General features: G+C 44.3%; 1 protein-coding gene across 4 annotated transcripts in view; it reads left to right on the top strand.

Annotated features, from left to right (window-relative positions):
* Nucleotides 1-3,381: 3,381 nt before the first annotated feature.
* Nucleotides 3,382-15,865, top strand: part of LOC147461075 (uncharacterized) — a 130,278-nt gene continuing 117,794 nt past the window's right edge. For 2 of the 4 annotated variants that reach the window (XM_086508703.1, XM_086508702.1), the window contains exon 1: nt 3,388-3,651. In XM_086508703.1, coding sequence (XP_086364829.1) covers nt 3,464-3,651 — 188 coding nt within the window. In that variant the 5' untranslated portion in view covers nt 3,388-3,463. Of the gene's footprint in view, nt 3,652-15,865 lie in introns of all 4 variants that reach the window. The other 2 variants (XM_086508704.1, XM_086508705.1) reach the window with 2 other exon arrangements.

The raw sequence follows: 15,865 nt of genomic DNA, 5'->3' as shown, positions 1-15,865 counted from the left end.
CCTCCCCGCTCTAAATAAGGAGTCCATCACATTGTGCAATGCACACCTATGTTGATAGCCCGCCTTGCTATTGGCTTCAAGTATTAAAACTTTAGTCAACATCACATAGTGCATTGCAAAAGCAAGGTTTTGCTCAATGTCTAAGAGGGATTGTTCAAAGGCCACAAATACCCTCACATGATGATTATGTTGGTAGGCCCTTTTTCTTTTTGGTAAATATAACATTGTGAGATTAAATTATATTAAAAAACCACTATAACAGCACCATGCTCGACTCGAGGCATGGCCAAAAAAATTCAAAGGGTCAAAAGGGCTAATAAGGGAGCCACCCACATAGAAACATAAAAGGTTTGAGGACTTTTACAGGGAGCCCTCAAAACCAAGATACATAGAAGTAACATATGCTAAGCTTTACAAGGAGCCACCCTTACATACAAGGCCATAGAAAGCTTGGGAAGAGCTATTACTGGTAAGGCACCGACTGCCACCCCGAACCTCACTACCTCCAGCCAGGAGCGTCCAACTACCAAGACCTTCAAATAGACTGCAATAATGCTAGGCGAGCGGGGCCCATAGTCCCCATCACCAAAGCTCACTCATGAAACCACCAATTTGCAGCCACTACCACGATCAAATAGCAAGCCCCGAGCGAAGCGACATCCAAGGTAGAGCAATTGCCTCAAGACGCCCAAAACAGAGCACATAAACTTCACAGGCCACATCAACCAAAACAAAGAGCAAGGGTGCCACCAACCGGTGGGGCACTACCCTACTCGACGACTGCCCTTGCCCCTCGTGATTACCATCAAAGAACATCTAGACCATTACATACAAAACAAATCGCACCATCAAACAAAGGTTCACACCTCGTCGGACCGCCATGCTCAAAGAATCCACAAGTGACCAACACACAAAGGACCACCAACAATGACCGCCATGCATAGAGACTCCATTGTCCAACCATGAGAAAATACAACAGAATTGAAACCCAGATAGAATAGAGTCACTCTCCATTGAACAATCGGAGTTGAATGCCACCCTGAGAAGCCCTTCTACCCAGTCTTACAGCCCCTGCATTCTAGGGTAGCACATCACACCGGCACGAGGCCTTGACGAGCTATTGTAGCCCCTGAACTACGTCGACGTTGTGCTCCCAATAGATCATAAGCCGCCCTCAAATGGGGCTTCATTCGAATCCATGGACCTGCATCTTTGCCAGACATGTAGCTTGGTTTCCCACAGAAATGCGGGTGGCCCCCTTGGAGCCTTGTTTCCAAAAAAAGGAGGTTGAAATGAACGATGGGCCTGCATATCTGGAGCTGCCTAGCTAGGTGGGGAGAGACCTATACCATCCCAAGTTGTTGCGCTAACCACACATCCACATGACATTTGTCTTTAGGGGAAAACACGTGTATATAAACGTAGACGTGAACATTGTCCCCATGTTTGAGTTTACAAAATGTGTTCGAGTTCATTTTTTGTAAATTGGATGGGCTACGGGACTCGACACATGTGCGTGGGCTTGTGCATTGTAGATCCCAAGCTCGGGACTTCATCAAATACCTCGTGCACTTTAGTCTTGAGGCCCACAAGCCGAGCATGCAAGCCCATGTTGTAGCCTGCTCTTTACGATTACTATTATTTTGAATTTATAATTTATATGGTGCATCTGGGGCCTATGTTGTTTGCTTTACATCACTCCCAAATTTTTGTCGAAGCACACTGAACGACAGACTCATTGACAATGGATTTAGCTTGCAAGTGCCCCCACGTCAGTATTTGACACCTCCCTTTTGGACACGAGATCAATGGCTCACGATCGTTGGTTGATCTTGATCAGTGGATTATCTAGGGAATGCGAAAGATTCCTAAGGGTTCCTAGATTTGGAGCTTGAACCCATGCACTCCCCCCCCCCTCCTCCCTGCCCCGCGCCCTCGGGTTTGACTTTAACTTCTAAACCGTACTTGTGCTTAAAGGAGTATGTGTGTTAAATTTATAGATTGACACTTAGTATGTGTGTTAAATTTATGAGTTCACACTTAGTTCACATTGAGTTCACATCAAATTTGGTGTGGTGCACATACCCTCCCAAGTTCACACCAATTTTGGTGTGGTGCACACTTAGTTCACAGTCTTACTAAATCAAGTTCACATTGAGTTCACAAACACTTAGTTTACACCTAGTTCAAAAATGTGATCTAACGATCGAGATTGCTTTTTCTTTGTGACGCCTAATGTGGGTCTTGATCCCACCTCCCTCATAGGTGTCAATTAGTGACACTTACCTCCCCTTTGTCAGATAGCGTGCACACATGCAGATAGTTCAACAAGCTCAAAAGGTTTAGGCGGCCCACCACCAACTCACCACGCCCCTGTCCATATCCACCACCTATCTCAATGGCTACATTGAAACTGAGTAGCCGAAGCCTTCATGGATACAGACGATCTTCAAGCGATTGGTTAGCGGAAGGTTCAATCATTGGCGTGGATGTTCTGAGAAAGTTTTTTTTTTGCCCTGGATGCCTCAACACTATCTAACACAAGGTCTTAACGACCCCCAAGCGGGATCTACGACCGGGAAGTGCGGGCACAAAAGCAGAGAGGCACACGAACGTTGATTGTTGAAAAGTAAATAAGGGCAGCAAAAGTAAACAGGGACATTTGGGGGGGGGGGGGGGGGGGGGATGTAAACTCCCTGTATAATGAAGGGCGCTCATAGTGGTTTCAACAAACCACACGTGCTTGCGTGGTTAGCTCATTAGCCTCCTAATCGCGAGGTCGCTTCAAATCTCCAGACCTCGTCGTGCACTGACCTTTTGTGGATCCTCCCGCTGCCTCGAGATTCACGTGCCCACTTCTTGGTCGTAGATCCCACCGCTTGGACCTCGTGCTAGATAGTCTTGAGCGCCTGGACGGTGTGATGGTGTCAAAGACCTCGTTTAACTTTCTCTCTCTAGAACAACGTGCACGGTATATGTGCGTCTTACAAGAGGTTCGAACCTTAAGGAGGCCATTTATAATGTGATACGTGGCCTAGGGTAAAGGAGCCAATTGTAACACATGTGCATTTTAAAAGTCATGCACGCCCCAATTTAGAGACAAAAATTTGGAATATGCTAGGAATCTTGCTTATGTGTCAACTTGTGATTTGCTGAAAACTATACCATTACTGGGCCTTGGGTGTTTCTAACCCTTAAAAGACCTCAAAATTTAAACTTTCTCAAATTGATTGCCCAAATTAAATCAAAAAAATATCAAACTTGGTATTACCTAATTCGCCTTTGCATGAGGAATCTCGTGCAAATTTCAAAATTCAAATCTGACCAAATTTGCAAAATGCGACCCAAAATTACACTTTTTTTCTTGAGTGTCTCTAAACTGGCTCCTTTACCCTAGCTGAAAATTCATTTCACACACCCGTGACCCCACGGCAGTGCACACACAACTCGCTTACTTGCATGGATGATGGAGTCCAACATTTTCTCTTCTTTCTCGTTCAAGGCAAGTACACAGACGCGTGCTCCTCCGGTAGAAGATGTTGTAGAATCTGCAGAACTTGAAGTTACGCATTACGTAGTAAAGGAAGTCGAGGACTTGAAAAAATGCAGCTCCTCCCCTCCCAACTGGCGCGAAGTCATTCAAGCAATCAGGTTGAGCTATATGTGTGTGTGAGAGAGAGAGAGAGAGAGAGAGAGAGAGAGAAGAGAAAGAACGTTCTTTTTACACCTATTAGAGGCCTATGAGACAAAGCGTGTCCCCTCCAACTATCGGGAACGGTAAAAAGTACAAAGTTTCAAAAATGTGGTCCTGCGGTAGGGGGGAGGGGGTTATCCATGGGAGGCTAGGATACAAGTGGAATATTGGGGAGAGGGGTGGGGGGATGAGCTCTATCTCTACGGGGTATGGGTGCACATCTATATGCGCAGGGGAGTACAATCATGAAGTGCGTCAAACCCTATGTCAATTGGGGATGTAAGATCTAATACATGGGTGGGTGTGGTGTAAGGTCTGCGTGTATGATCGTGGCTGGGTATGCCAGCATCTCAACAAATCTCTCCTGGGTTACCTGGTGATGGCGAGTGTGATCTCCTGGATTAGTATGCAATGTCGGAGTTCTGTATCCTAGGGCTTTGGGGCGTCTCCTAGCCCTGACCGTCTCAGCCTACTGTAGGGTGACCCCTTGCTTTGTCTGTGTGACGGGTGGCAGTAGGGTGGTGGTCCTTTGAAAGAAGTTCGGAAGCTGTGATTGTTTCCCACACTTTGGTGCTGCTACAGGTGCCATCAGTGTCTCTATAGGTGCCATCAATGTCTCTATGTCTATGTATGTCCACTAGAAAACACCCAAGGTGGTGTTGATCTCTAGACTCCACGATTTGTCGTAGGGTCGATTGTCGTGTAAAAAGAGCCTCATATTTGTCTCCGATCGTCATGTGCACATCCATGTTGATGCAAGTGGTCTCGTCACATGGATGCTTAGTGTTTCTTGCGATTGTTTCCTCTTGTTATTGATTTGTGCATGCTAATGCCCCTTGGAGATGGCCACTCTAAGGCCAATGTAGCACCTCCGTATGAAAATCTGGTGAGGGGCCTAAGATTTTTCGGAATATGTGTTTAGAAGGGAGTAGGAAGAGTTGATTGAAGCTTTGCAGTCTCATGAAATTTGCAGTATTCGGCACCAGGGAATACCTTGCATCGCTTCACTTATGTGGCACTTTGTGCAAACCTTTATGTACTATTGTTCTGTGCCTTGGCGGCAGTTCTTTCCACTGGATGGCTGCCACGGCTGCAAGACCAACAGAAGTCTGTGACCACCTAATCTGGTGCAGCCACGAACTCATAGCTCACACAATTGAGCTGCTGGTTGCATACTTGTGTGTAGTTCAGAGGGCGGCACCCAATGCGCAGAGAGAGGCGATGGCAAGCATAGGGAGTGACTCCACAGGGGCAGCCAATTGAACGTGTCCAGTCAAGGCGATACTCCTACCTGCGGTGCTTGGGGTGGTGCATATCACATAGGTTGTTCTTGGCCACGCGTGTGCACACACACACACGGCAAGGTCTGCAGTTAGCAACTCTCATGTGGCAAAGCTCAGTCGGAATGTGTTTTCTTCACTTGAGGCCCATCGCACTGATTTTACGGCGACAATGGACGAGGGTATGCCACTTTTTTCACACCCAGTGTACACACTCTCTCTCTCTCTCTCTCTCTCTCTCTCGTGCGCACAAACTCTCTCCTCTCTCTCCCGCTCTTATTTGTTTCATTATTTGATATATTTGCTATTAATTTCGTGCTTTGAACGCATTTCCCAAGCACGCCGCTCCTACATACTCCCATATATTCCTCACTTATGTGCCATGGCATCACACGATGCTTTTCCGCACGAGAATGGCGCCGCTAGCACGTATCAACCCATGTAGGAAACTTTCTTCTCTTGATTCCACACACATGCACCTGCATCGTCTAGAGGATGTTTCTTCTTCATTTTGTGATGCATCTTTGTTCAGTGTGCTTCAACGCAATTCCATCCGGAACCCTTCAAAGGGGAGAGAAAGGAATGCGAAGAGACTACCATTGACTCATGGTTGGCGAAATGGACAACTTACTTCGATTTGTATCACTTCATTGATGCCCAATGCATGAGTCAAATACAAATCATATTGCAAGACAAGGAACACGTTGTCGTGCCGTGGCACGCATATAATGTGAAAATGTTTGGAAAACTCACTTTCTATGCCTTTTGGATGAATGGAAACATTCGCCATCATGTATATCGTGTGATATGTGTGGGAATGGTTGTTGCCGTGTATATACCTTAACGGAGAGTTATGGCCCTGGACGCAACACGGTAAGTGCTTTTATAATGTAGATGACCTAATATGTAACCGGCTTGGACACTCCAAGCGAGAAATTAATAGCAACACACGAACATAAACTTTATAATCACTGAACTTTAAGAGAGAGAGAGAGAGAGAGAGAGAGAGAGAGAGAGAGAGAGAGAGAGAGAGAGAGAGAGAGAGAGTGTTCTATTATCGTCCTCGGAGGTCAAATATGACCTATGGGACCAAATGAGCATGTCACGTGGTGTGAGTGGAGGTCATAAGTGACTCGATGCTCAAAAATGGTTGAAATGAGTGTCGCAATAGAGAGTCCACATTGTGGTTGGGGAGAGGAAGGTATGTAGGGAGAGCTCATGGCTGAATATATGGAAAAAAGAGGACCTAATGTGGTCAAAAGCTGAGCACTCAAGTAGTGTGTGGTACTCACTCTCTCGCACTTGATGAGGGCATAAGGTGCAAAGTCGATGAGACTCCTCGCCAGTGCCCCAACGTCCTGTCTCGCAGTGTAGAGAATGGAAGCTAAGACGAATGGAGGTAATGGTGCGGATTGCACTCAACGGGATGGGCTCAGGGATGTAGGGATGGGTTCGGTTACCTTGTTCGGAGAAGAAGAGAGATTTGTAGTTTGGGGCAATGTGTGTGGTGTAATGGCTGAAGCGAGAACCTCCGGATTTCTCCCAAGCCGTGATACATTGGCGTTGTAAGAAGGCCTCAGTAACTTGGGAGTCCATCGACGCATCCTTGACCAAGTGACATGCATCCCATCTTCCAAACCATTTCTTGATGTCAAGCATCCACCCCGAACTTAGTATTTTGCTCTTGCATGTCTTTTTGACCTTTTGACTTGCTTCATATGCGATTCTAAGAAGTCGATACAAAGGGCTATGTTGTGTCTTAAGTATGTACTCCACAACTCTTTGCATGCCCAAGACCTCAATGGAAAGCGATCCGTACTCAAGAAGTAAGAGCATATAGGGTGTTTAAGTCTTGACTTGGAGAAAGTTGGTGAGAAAACGCTTTTGGACATTCTCAAACTCTTTCCAAATAGACTTCCCGATGCTACCACCCCGCACCTCCATTCCATAAAGAAGCACCGGTGTCACCAATGTGTCAAAGAAGTACTTTTTGAGAGCCCAACACTTGATCTCTCCAGCATTGCACATGTTCTCAAATGCATAATAAGCCCTCTTTCCGGCTTCCAAGCGACGCATTGCGCAATCCTTCCATTTATGATTGGATGGAACCTCAAGGCCAAGGTACTTGAAGCTATCTACCACTTCAAGTTGCTCATTGTTGTATACAATGCATGGATGATCGTCATTGAGGGTCTTTACAAGCATAACCTTGGTTTTGGATCCATTCACAATCAGCTCGCTATGTAGGCAAAACCGTTCCAAGACACTCATAAGCTTTTGTGCATCTTCTAAGGTATGTGCCAAGAGCACTACATCATCGGCATAAAACAAAAGCATGATCACCGCATTTCCGATCTTAACCTCTTCTATGCCTTCTTGTTGCATAAAATCAAGAACGATGCATTTCAATTCATCAATGAGTAGCCCAAAGAGGGTTAGGGAAAGTGGTCATCCTTGTTTGACACCAATGGTGCTTGCAAAAAATTCTGAAATTCCATCTCCCATACATTGTCAAAGAGTTGGCGGTCTTGCCAAGAAGACGTCAGGCCTCTAACTGTGAGGGTTTGTGGGGAGAATGTGAAGGCTTTCACTTAAGCAACCTTAGTGTTTGTAGCAAATACATTGTGTGTAGCCATTGGAATCTTGCACGCAGACGCACACAGACGCACACGTGACACCCTCAAAACAAAACAAAGATGAAAACATCAAGGCTTTGATCGTATCTAATCAAAGGTAAGATGAAAGGGTTCACTGATTCATTTATAGCAGCAAGTCGTTGTGCTCCAAATAGACTGCGAGGGAATGGTTCTTTGAAACTGTAACTTAGTGCTTACAAAGATGTAGATATTTTGCCTAGTGATAGGAGTGAGCCGTGTGTACAAGTCTTCTTGGTTCATAGTAATATTAAGAAAGCAAGACTCAACCCCTACAGGAGAATAAATCTGTGCACATCGAAAGAATTAGAGTAGTCTAGTAGTGGCAAAATAAGAGGACGTGGAGAAAGAAGAATTTCTTGCAGTCTTTCCGGTCCCAAGAGTAACACAATTCTTTGTTAGAAGTGGATTTTATGGCTAATACAAACCTTAATCCTAATATTTTGCACAAAATGAAAGGGTTGAAAGGTTACACCATTGGGATTATTCATCTAAAAAAGTTTAGAAAGCCTTCAAGCAATGGAGGAAAGAGATAAGAAAGACAACCAACACACAAAGACCCACACAAGCTCAAGCCAAAGAAGTGAAGCACACCTCAAGACTTTGTGGTCTTGTAGCCAACTTTATGAAGTAGAAGATGAGTAGTAGTACCCAACACCGTTTGCGAGCCACCAACAATGCGTCTTTATTGATGAAAGAAGGCTACATAGAGTATATGAGTATTACAAGTGAGGAGATAGAAGGCTTGAGGCATGAAGTAGCAAACTCAAGATGTGTTGGGTTGAAATTGAGAGAAAGTTTCACTCAAAGAGATGGGTAGGAGGTTGGGTGATGGCTCGATAGAGTGGCTTGATTATGGGGATTGCTTAAGCACTTGATTGCTTGATGGTTTGCTTGATGCCCAAGTGAGGGGCAAGAGGCTCTATTTATAGGTGAAGTTGCCCATTGAAGAAGATATTTGCTTAGAAATATCCAAGGGATTTATGTGACAAGTGTCTATCTTTTCAAAATATCTTGAAGTTATCTTTAAAGTTTCTAAGTCGTTCTCTTCAAGAAATATCTAGAGGTTCTTCTAGGTCTTTCTCCAAATATCTTCTCCTTGCCGCCACATGTGAAGGGTTAAGCCTCCAAGAGTTGTTGAGCTACGGTGGGAACATGTGCATAAAGTATCTTCATAAAAAATTGAGAGAGAGCTTGGCATACATCATGGATGACATAAAACAAACTCGTAACTATTTTTTTAAGGGATTTTTCTAGGTCCATAATCACTCCAAAGTGCACCTACTATGTGTAGAATGACACCTCATGGGGTATACTATGACTAAGGCCACTTTTGGCCATGCTACACATGTCATATGCCACCTAGGATGACTCTCTTGGAAACATCGACTGTGGCACATACCGGAGGATGTGCAGGCTTAGAGGGGGTGGATGTCGTGCCGTGGCACATGCATAGTGGGAACGGAAGCTAAGCCCTACAATATTATGGATTTTCTGTGTATGGCTTAAGTGTGCATAAGTATATGCATTTTCTATTAAGCATGCAAAAAGCTAGTCGAAATCTGATGTGTCACTCTTGTTGGGAATGGGCTTCGTACTATGATCCGGGGCTTCTTTGTGAACCTCTTCTTGGAGCCATGATGAAATGAACCTTTAAAACATACCTCTTATCTACTAGGCATCCTAGGTGGCATATGACATGTGTAGCATGGCCAAAAGTGGCCTTGGTCATAGTATACGCCATGAGGTGTCATTCTATACATAGTAGGTGCACTTTGGAGTGATTATGGACCTAGAAAAATCCCATAGAAAAGTGGTTACGAGTTTGTTTGATGTCATCCATGATGTATGCTGTAACCGACCTGTTAACTTCAAAAAGGGCGGTAGACTTTACTTCAAACCTTGATTTAGCTTTCACCCATTATTAGTCGCCTATTCTACCTGTGCTATAATGACACAAGAGAGGAGAATGGGATACAGATGCTAGAATGCATCTGTATGCGAGTCATACACTAGATTGGTCCCTAAATAGGATTCCCGGAACTCTGATTTTTACAGGTTTGGGGTTGTTTCGATGCCCTAAATCCTTCCAGATTGAAGGGGCAACTAGCCCAAGGTGCAGGGATCGGTGCAAGGGCTACAGGGAGCTGAAAACAGAGAAAAACCAGTCAATAACCAGAAATTACAGAGGCTGGTTATGCTCTGTTTTGGTCAATTAAAGGTGGAATCGGGACAAGGACAGTAGTCCCCTTAGGATTCCCTACTTGCAGACTGTTTTGGGCAGGGTTCTGCGTCGTTATGCTGTCCAAATTCCTCTAAACAGGATAGAAATTGTGGGATACAGGTTAAGAACTGCGGGATACAGGTTTAGTGCTATAAGCACTCTTTGTACTTCCTCTTAACTGTAAAAGAATAAAGAAATACCGAAAGGTATGTCAAGCTCTCTCTCAATTTTTTATGAAGATACTTTATGCACATGTTTCCACCATAGCTCAACAACTCTAAGAGGCTTAACCCTTGACATGTGGCGGCAAGGAGAAGATATTTGGAGAAAGATCTAGAAGAACCTCTAGATATTTCTTGAAGAGAAAGATCTAGAAACTTTGAAGATAATTTCAAGATATTTTGAAAAGATAGACACTTGTCACACAAATCCCTTGGATATTTCTAAGCAAATATCTTCTTCAAGGGACCTATAAATAGAGCCTCTTGCCCCTCACTTGGGCATCAAGAAAACCATCAAGCAATCAAGCCCTCGAGCAATCTCCACAATCAAGCCATCACCCAACCTCCTAGCCATCTCCTTGAGTGAAACTTTCTCTCAATTTCAGCCCAACACATCTTGATCTTGGTACTTCATGCCTCAAGCCTTCTATCTCCTCACTTGTAATACTCATACACTCTATGTAACCTTCTTTCATCAATAAAGATGCATTGTTGGTGGCTCGCAAACGGTGTTGGGTACTACTACTCATCTTCTACAAGACCACAAAGTCTTGAGGTGTGTTTCACTTCTTTGGCTTGAGCTTGTGTGGGTCTTTGTGTGTTGGTTGTCTCTCTTATCTCTTTCGTCCATTGTTTGACTGCTTTCTAAACTTTCTTAGATGAATAATCCCAATGGTATAACCTTTCAACCCTTTCATATTGTGCAAAATATTAGGATTAACGTTTGTATTAGGCATTCCACTTCCAACAGAGAATTGTGTTACTCTTTGGGCCGGAAAGACTGCGAGAAATTCTTCTTTCTCCACGTCCTCTTATTTTGCCACTACTAGTGTCACGTGACATATCTAACCCTATGTGTCCGTGGACAAGCTACAACATGATCAGGGTTCAGTCAGTCTAGTCAAGTCTAGATTAGCAGTGATCTGGCACTTTTGTGAGTCTATTCGTAGACCGTGCATGCCCAGTCACTTAGCATAGATGCATATCCTCTGGTTGCGCACAACATGATCATCAGTATTCCCTTCAGAATCCATCAGATTCAGTCAGGGAAATTTTCCAGTGCATTTAGCCTATTTTCCCTATTTTTGATATTTTTCACTTATTATTTTTAAGTGACTTCCCAACAAAAGTAGGTAGGGCAATTTTGCTAAGTTTGTATATAAGCAAACTAGAGTTAGCACTAAATAGCAGAAGAGGCAGCAGGAGCACATGCTCAACAGGCAACTTCTTAGCAGGAACCCCTCAAGACCACAAGCACCTGGCGTTTGCAGTTTGCTTCATCGCCAACACACATTCAGCCTAGTGTTTTCTCCATCAGTACCTCCCCTAGCCTTGGCGTTTCCAACATTGCTTGGCCGCCAACAGTCCCCCAAGCCGCTGGCGTTTTCAGCTTGACAATCGCCAGCATATCCCAGATGGTCCAGCGTTTTCACTAGCGCCAGCAGTCAGCCTCAACGTTTTTGGTTTTCAGCCCAATCAACATCAGATGGTCAGCGTTTTTCAGCAGGCATGACAGCAGCTGTAACAGACTTGGACACTCCAAGTCAAGAATCAATCGCGGCAGCACCAAATAACCACTTCAAAACAATTCACAGATCACAATACATTTGCACTAGCCCGGCGGAGTTCCGTGCCTAGAGATATTGGCCCCAAAGACTGGCGCCCCTTTCGGTATTTCTTTTTATATTAATCAATCATCAAAGTACAAGAGAGCGGTTAGGGTTTCACTCTCAGACTCTGCGTCCAGATGCTGTGAGAAGTGAAGCACTCACCACTTATTTAAAGATACAAGGGATGCCCAAAAGCAGAGCCCCAAAAGCTTTTAAAATAAAAAGCATCAGTTCTCTCTCTCTCTCATAGAGAGTCTTTTCTCTTTTTTTTTTAATAAAAAAAAGCAAAATTCGCGTCGCTCATTATTTCAAAAAGAAAAAAATAAAAATAAAATTTTTTAAAGCCTCCGCAATTTCCGAAAATTAGGGTTTGCAAGAATTTTAGGGTTTTTGGCAGAAATTAGGGTTTTGCTATCCGCCACGTCATCACTTTGTGACATACCCCCCTCTTGAAAGTATTGTAATCGACCGCGATTACGTTTGCAAAACCGACAAAAGCCATAAACCGTCTTAGCAGACACTGACTGTTAGTACCTACGTACTAGGAACACACATCTAGCACATGTACAAAATCGACAGTCACATCACACGACATCACAGGACATCACCCGACATCACAGGACATCACATGACATTCACCATTCATTCGGATCTTAGACCATGATTTATCGACAATGTAGTTAGCAATCACATCTAGTTCCAATCGGGATCTCATCGATGTCCGATTGACTAACCCCTATTGCAACCATGTCTATTCGAGATCAATCAGACCAAAATGCTGCAGTCATTTCGGCTATCAATTCCTGCACTGAAAAGAAGTAAAGAACTAATCAGTATCATTATCAGGAATTCCATTCCATAAAGTCATCTAGCAGAATACTGTCAGCTCTCAGTATCCCTGAAGCTCAAAGAGACATCAGTGACTTTAGTATCAAAATCAAGGCATCTGTTGACAAGGGAGCGGAGTGATTCCCCTCTTGTGCATCCCACTGCACCAGATCTCCGGCCAAGCTGAATTCTGGGTTCCGTTTGGAGTAGACTATGCTAAACCAAAACATCGAGGTAAAGTTTCACAATCCGAGGAGTATCTGCTAGGTCCTCCTCCTCCATCCACTTCGCATCAAATGCAGGAAAGTTCTTGAACTAAACCAAGAACCGCCTTCGGACTTTACCTTTCTTCGTATCGTTATGTGCCAAAATCTGTTCAGGAACAAGGATCTCCTCGTTTTCTTCCACTTCGGGTTGCTCATCAGGCTCCCCATCATCAGGCACATCACCCTTAACAGGGTTCAAGAGACTCACATGCAATGCATTATGAATCCTCCAAGTATCTGGCAGTTTCAATCGGAAGGAGACATCATTTATCTTGTCAGTGATCTGGAAAGGTCCGTAGTATCGCATACTAAGCTTTGGAAAAAGCCTCTCCTTTCCCTTTTTCTTTCGTAGGCGTGCCTTCTCAAAAGTAAGAGCACCCAATCATCCTCCTTCAATTCCATGTCGCGACGATGGCGATCCGTTGCCTTTTTCTGTCGTTCTTGAGACTTTTGCAAAGTCTCGCGAACCTTGGCAAAAGCCGTATCCAAATCTCGCGAATATTCATCCGCTTCAAATATCTAATCTTTCGTGCTCAGGAAGGATGGAACCTTCGCAGCAGTTTCAACAATCTCACATGGCGTCTTCCCCGTCGAAGAGTGTATTGTGTTATTGTAGGCAAATTCCACCAAAGGTAAGTTCTTTTCCCATTGAGTCTTCTGATCCGAGATACAAGACTTCAATAAATCAAAAATCACTGAATTGGCAATCTCAAATTGCCCGTCAGTCTGCAAGTGGAACGATGACGAGAACTGCAACTGCGTGCCAATGTTCTCCCAAATTGCCTTCCAAAACAAACTCATAAATCTGGGGTCTCTGTCTGAGACAATCGTCTCAGACGTGCCATGTAATCGGAAAATCATCGTGATCATTCTGTGTTCTTGGGAGATCAAAAATGAAATCCATTGCAGTAATTTCCCAGGGGTGGGTGGGTATGGGTAAAGGTTGTAACAATCCCTGTGCCTTATGCCTGTCAAACTTGACCTTCTGGCATACCAAGCAACTGCGCACAAACTCTTCCACATCCTTTTTGAGTCTCGGCCCAAAGAAGTATCTCTCGACCCCCTTCATGGTGGTAGCAATGCCGCGGTGACCCGTAAAAGGTGGACAGTGGCATTCAGTCATAACCTTATCCCTCAACGGCTGTGTAACGCACAACATAGTCTTTTTCATCAAGTAGCCTTCCCGAAGGGAGTATCCAGCTACTGTCTCCCCATCCCGTATCCGTGTGAAAATATCTGCAAAATCTGTATCTGTGGTATACTGATCGACCATATCCTTGAAGCTCCTATGATGTGTCTCGGAAACAGCCAGAACCAACGGTGTCCGAGACAAAGCATCTGCCACCACATTCTTCTGTCCCTGCACATGGACAATCTGGAAGTGGAACTGTGACAAGATGTTCGCCCACCGCATCTGCTTTTCCGAAAGCTGCTTCTGTGACAAGAACTAGCGCAAACTCTGATGGTCTGTAAAGACAGTAAAATCCGCTCTGAGTAGGTAATGCCGCCACTGAGTAAGAGCGTGGATAACCGCCAAAAGCTCTTTCTCATAGATCTATGCTGTCATCTCCGGCCTAGAGAACAAACGGCTCTCGTAAGCTATGACATGGCCTTCTTGCACCCAGACTACGACCACAAGAATCACAATATACTTCAAATGACTTCTGCAAGTCCGGCAAAGTCAAAATAGGTCCCGTAGTCAATTTCTCTTTCAATGTCCGAAAGGAAGTCACCTCTGTGGGTCCCCACGAAAAAGGTATTCCTTTCTGTGTCAAGGTATGCAAAGGGGAAGCAACCTCTGCAAACTTTCTATGAACCGCCTGTAGTACGAACACAGTCCCAAGAAGCTTCTAACTTCATGGACATTCCTCAAATCGGGCCAATCACGGATAGTCTCTATCTTGGCCGGGTCCATTTGCACTCCTGCTGCTGACACAATGTGTCCCAAAAAGTGTATCTCTGGTAGGAAAAATCCACTTTTCTTTGCATTAATCACTAATGTGTGATCTCGTAATGCCTGAAAGACTTGAAGCAGATGATCTCTGTGTTCTGCCTCATTCTTGGAGAAAACAATGATGTCGTCAAAGAAAGTGCCAACAAATAGCCTGTACTCTCGAAAAATCCTGTCCATCATCCGGTTAAATGTTGCAGGAGCATTGGTTAAGCCAAAAGGCATCACCAAAAACTCAAATAACCCAAAAGTTGTCCGAAAAGCTGTCTTGTAGACATCTCCTGGCGCTATTCTGATCTGGTGATATCCACTCTTCAAGTCAATCCTGCTAAAGCACGAGGATCCCTGTAACCTGTCAAGTATATCATCGATCCTAGGAATCGGAAATCTGTTCTTGATGGTGATTTTGTTGAGAGCGCTATAATCGATGCACATTCTCCAAGATCCGTCTTTCTTTTAAACCAACAACACTGGAGAGCAATACGGTGAAGTACTAGGCTGGACAAGACCCTTTTCCAAGAGGTCTTTCACTGGATTCATAATCTTTTCATTCTGTACTCGGCTCACACGATAAGGTGGCCGATTCGGTGGCGTGCTTCCAGGTATCAGATCAATGGTTTGATCTTCAGGCCCTCTGAAAAGCAATCGGCATGAGTGTGGAGAAAAATCTTGGCGTTCTTTTGATCAGGTCAAAACATATTCAACCTTTATCCAGCGTTCAGTTCTCTCCCAAAAGAATGAGTAAGAAACTGAAGTTCATCAAGTACAATCTCTAAGCCCTTCATTCTCTCATTAAGAACTGAAGGCTCTACCTGCCATAAGAACAAAAGGAACCTTGAGCACAGTTCGGAGCACTCATCTTGAGCAAAGCGCAAACATTCATTCCGCTGCGCCTAACAACTAGACTACTCTAATTCTTTCGATGTGCACATATTTATTCTCCTGTAGGGGTTGAGTCTTGCTTTCTTAATATTACTATGAACCAAGAAGACTTGTACACACGGCTCACTCCTATCACTAGGCAAAACATCTACATCTTTGTAAGCACTAAGTTACAGTTTCAAAGGACCATTCGTAGTCTATTTGGAGCACAACGACTTGCTGCTAAAAACGCATCAACGAACCCTTCCATCTTAC

Source organism: Adiantum capillus-veneris, chromosome 3 (genome assembly GCF_014529385.1).
Source record: "Adiantum capillus-veneris isolate H3 chromosome 3, ASM1452938v2, whole genome shotgun sequence".
Taxonomy (NCBI): domain Eukaryota; kingdom Viridiplantae; phylum Streptophyta; class Polypodiopsida; order Polypodiales; family Pteridaceae; genus Adiantum; species Adiantum capillus-veneris.
The sequence above is the reverse complement of the archived record's forward strand: the minus strand, read 5'-3'. Positions and strand labels throughout refer to the sequence as shown.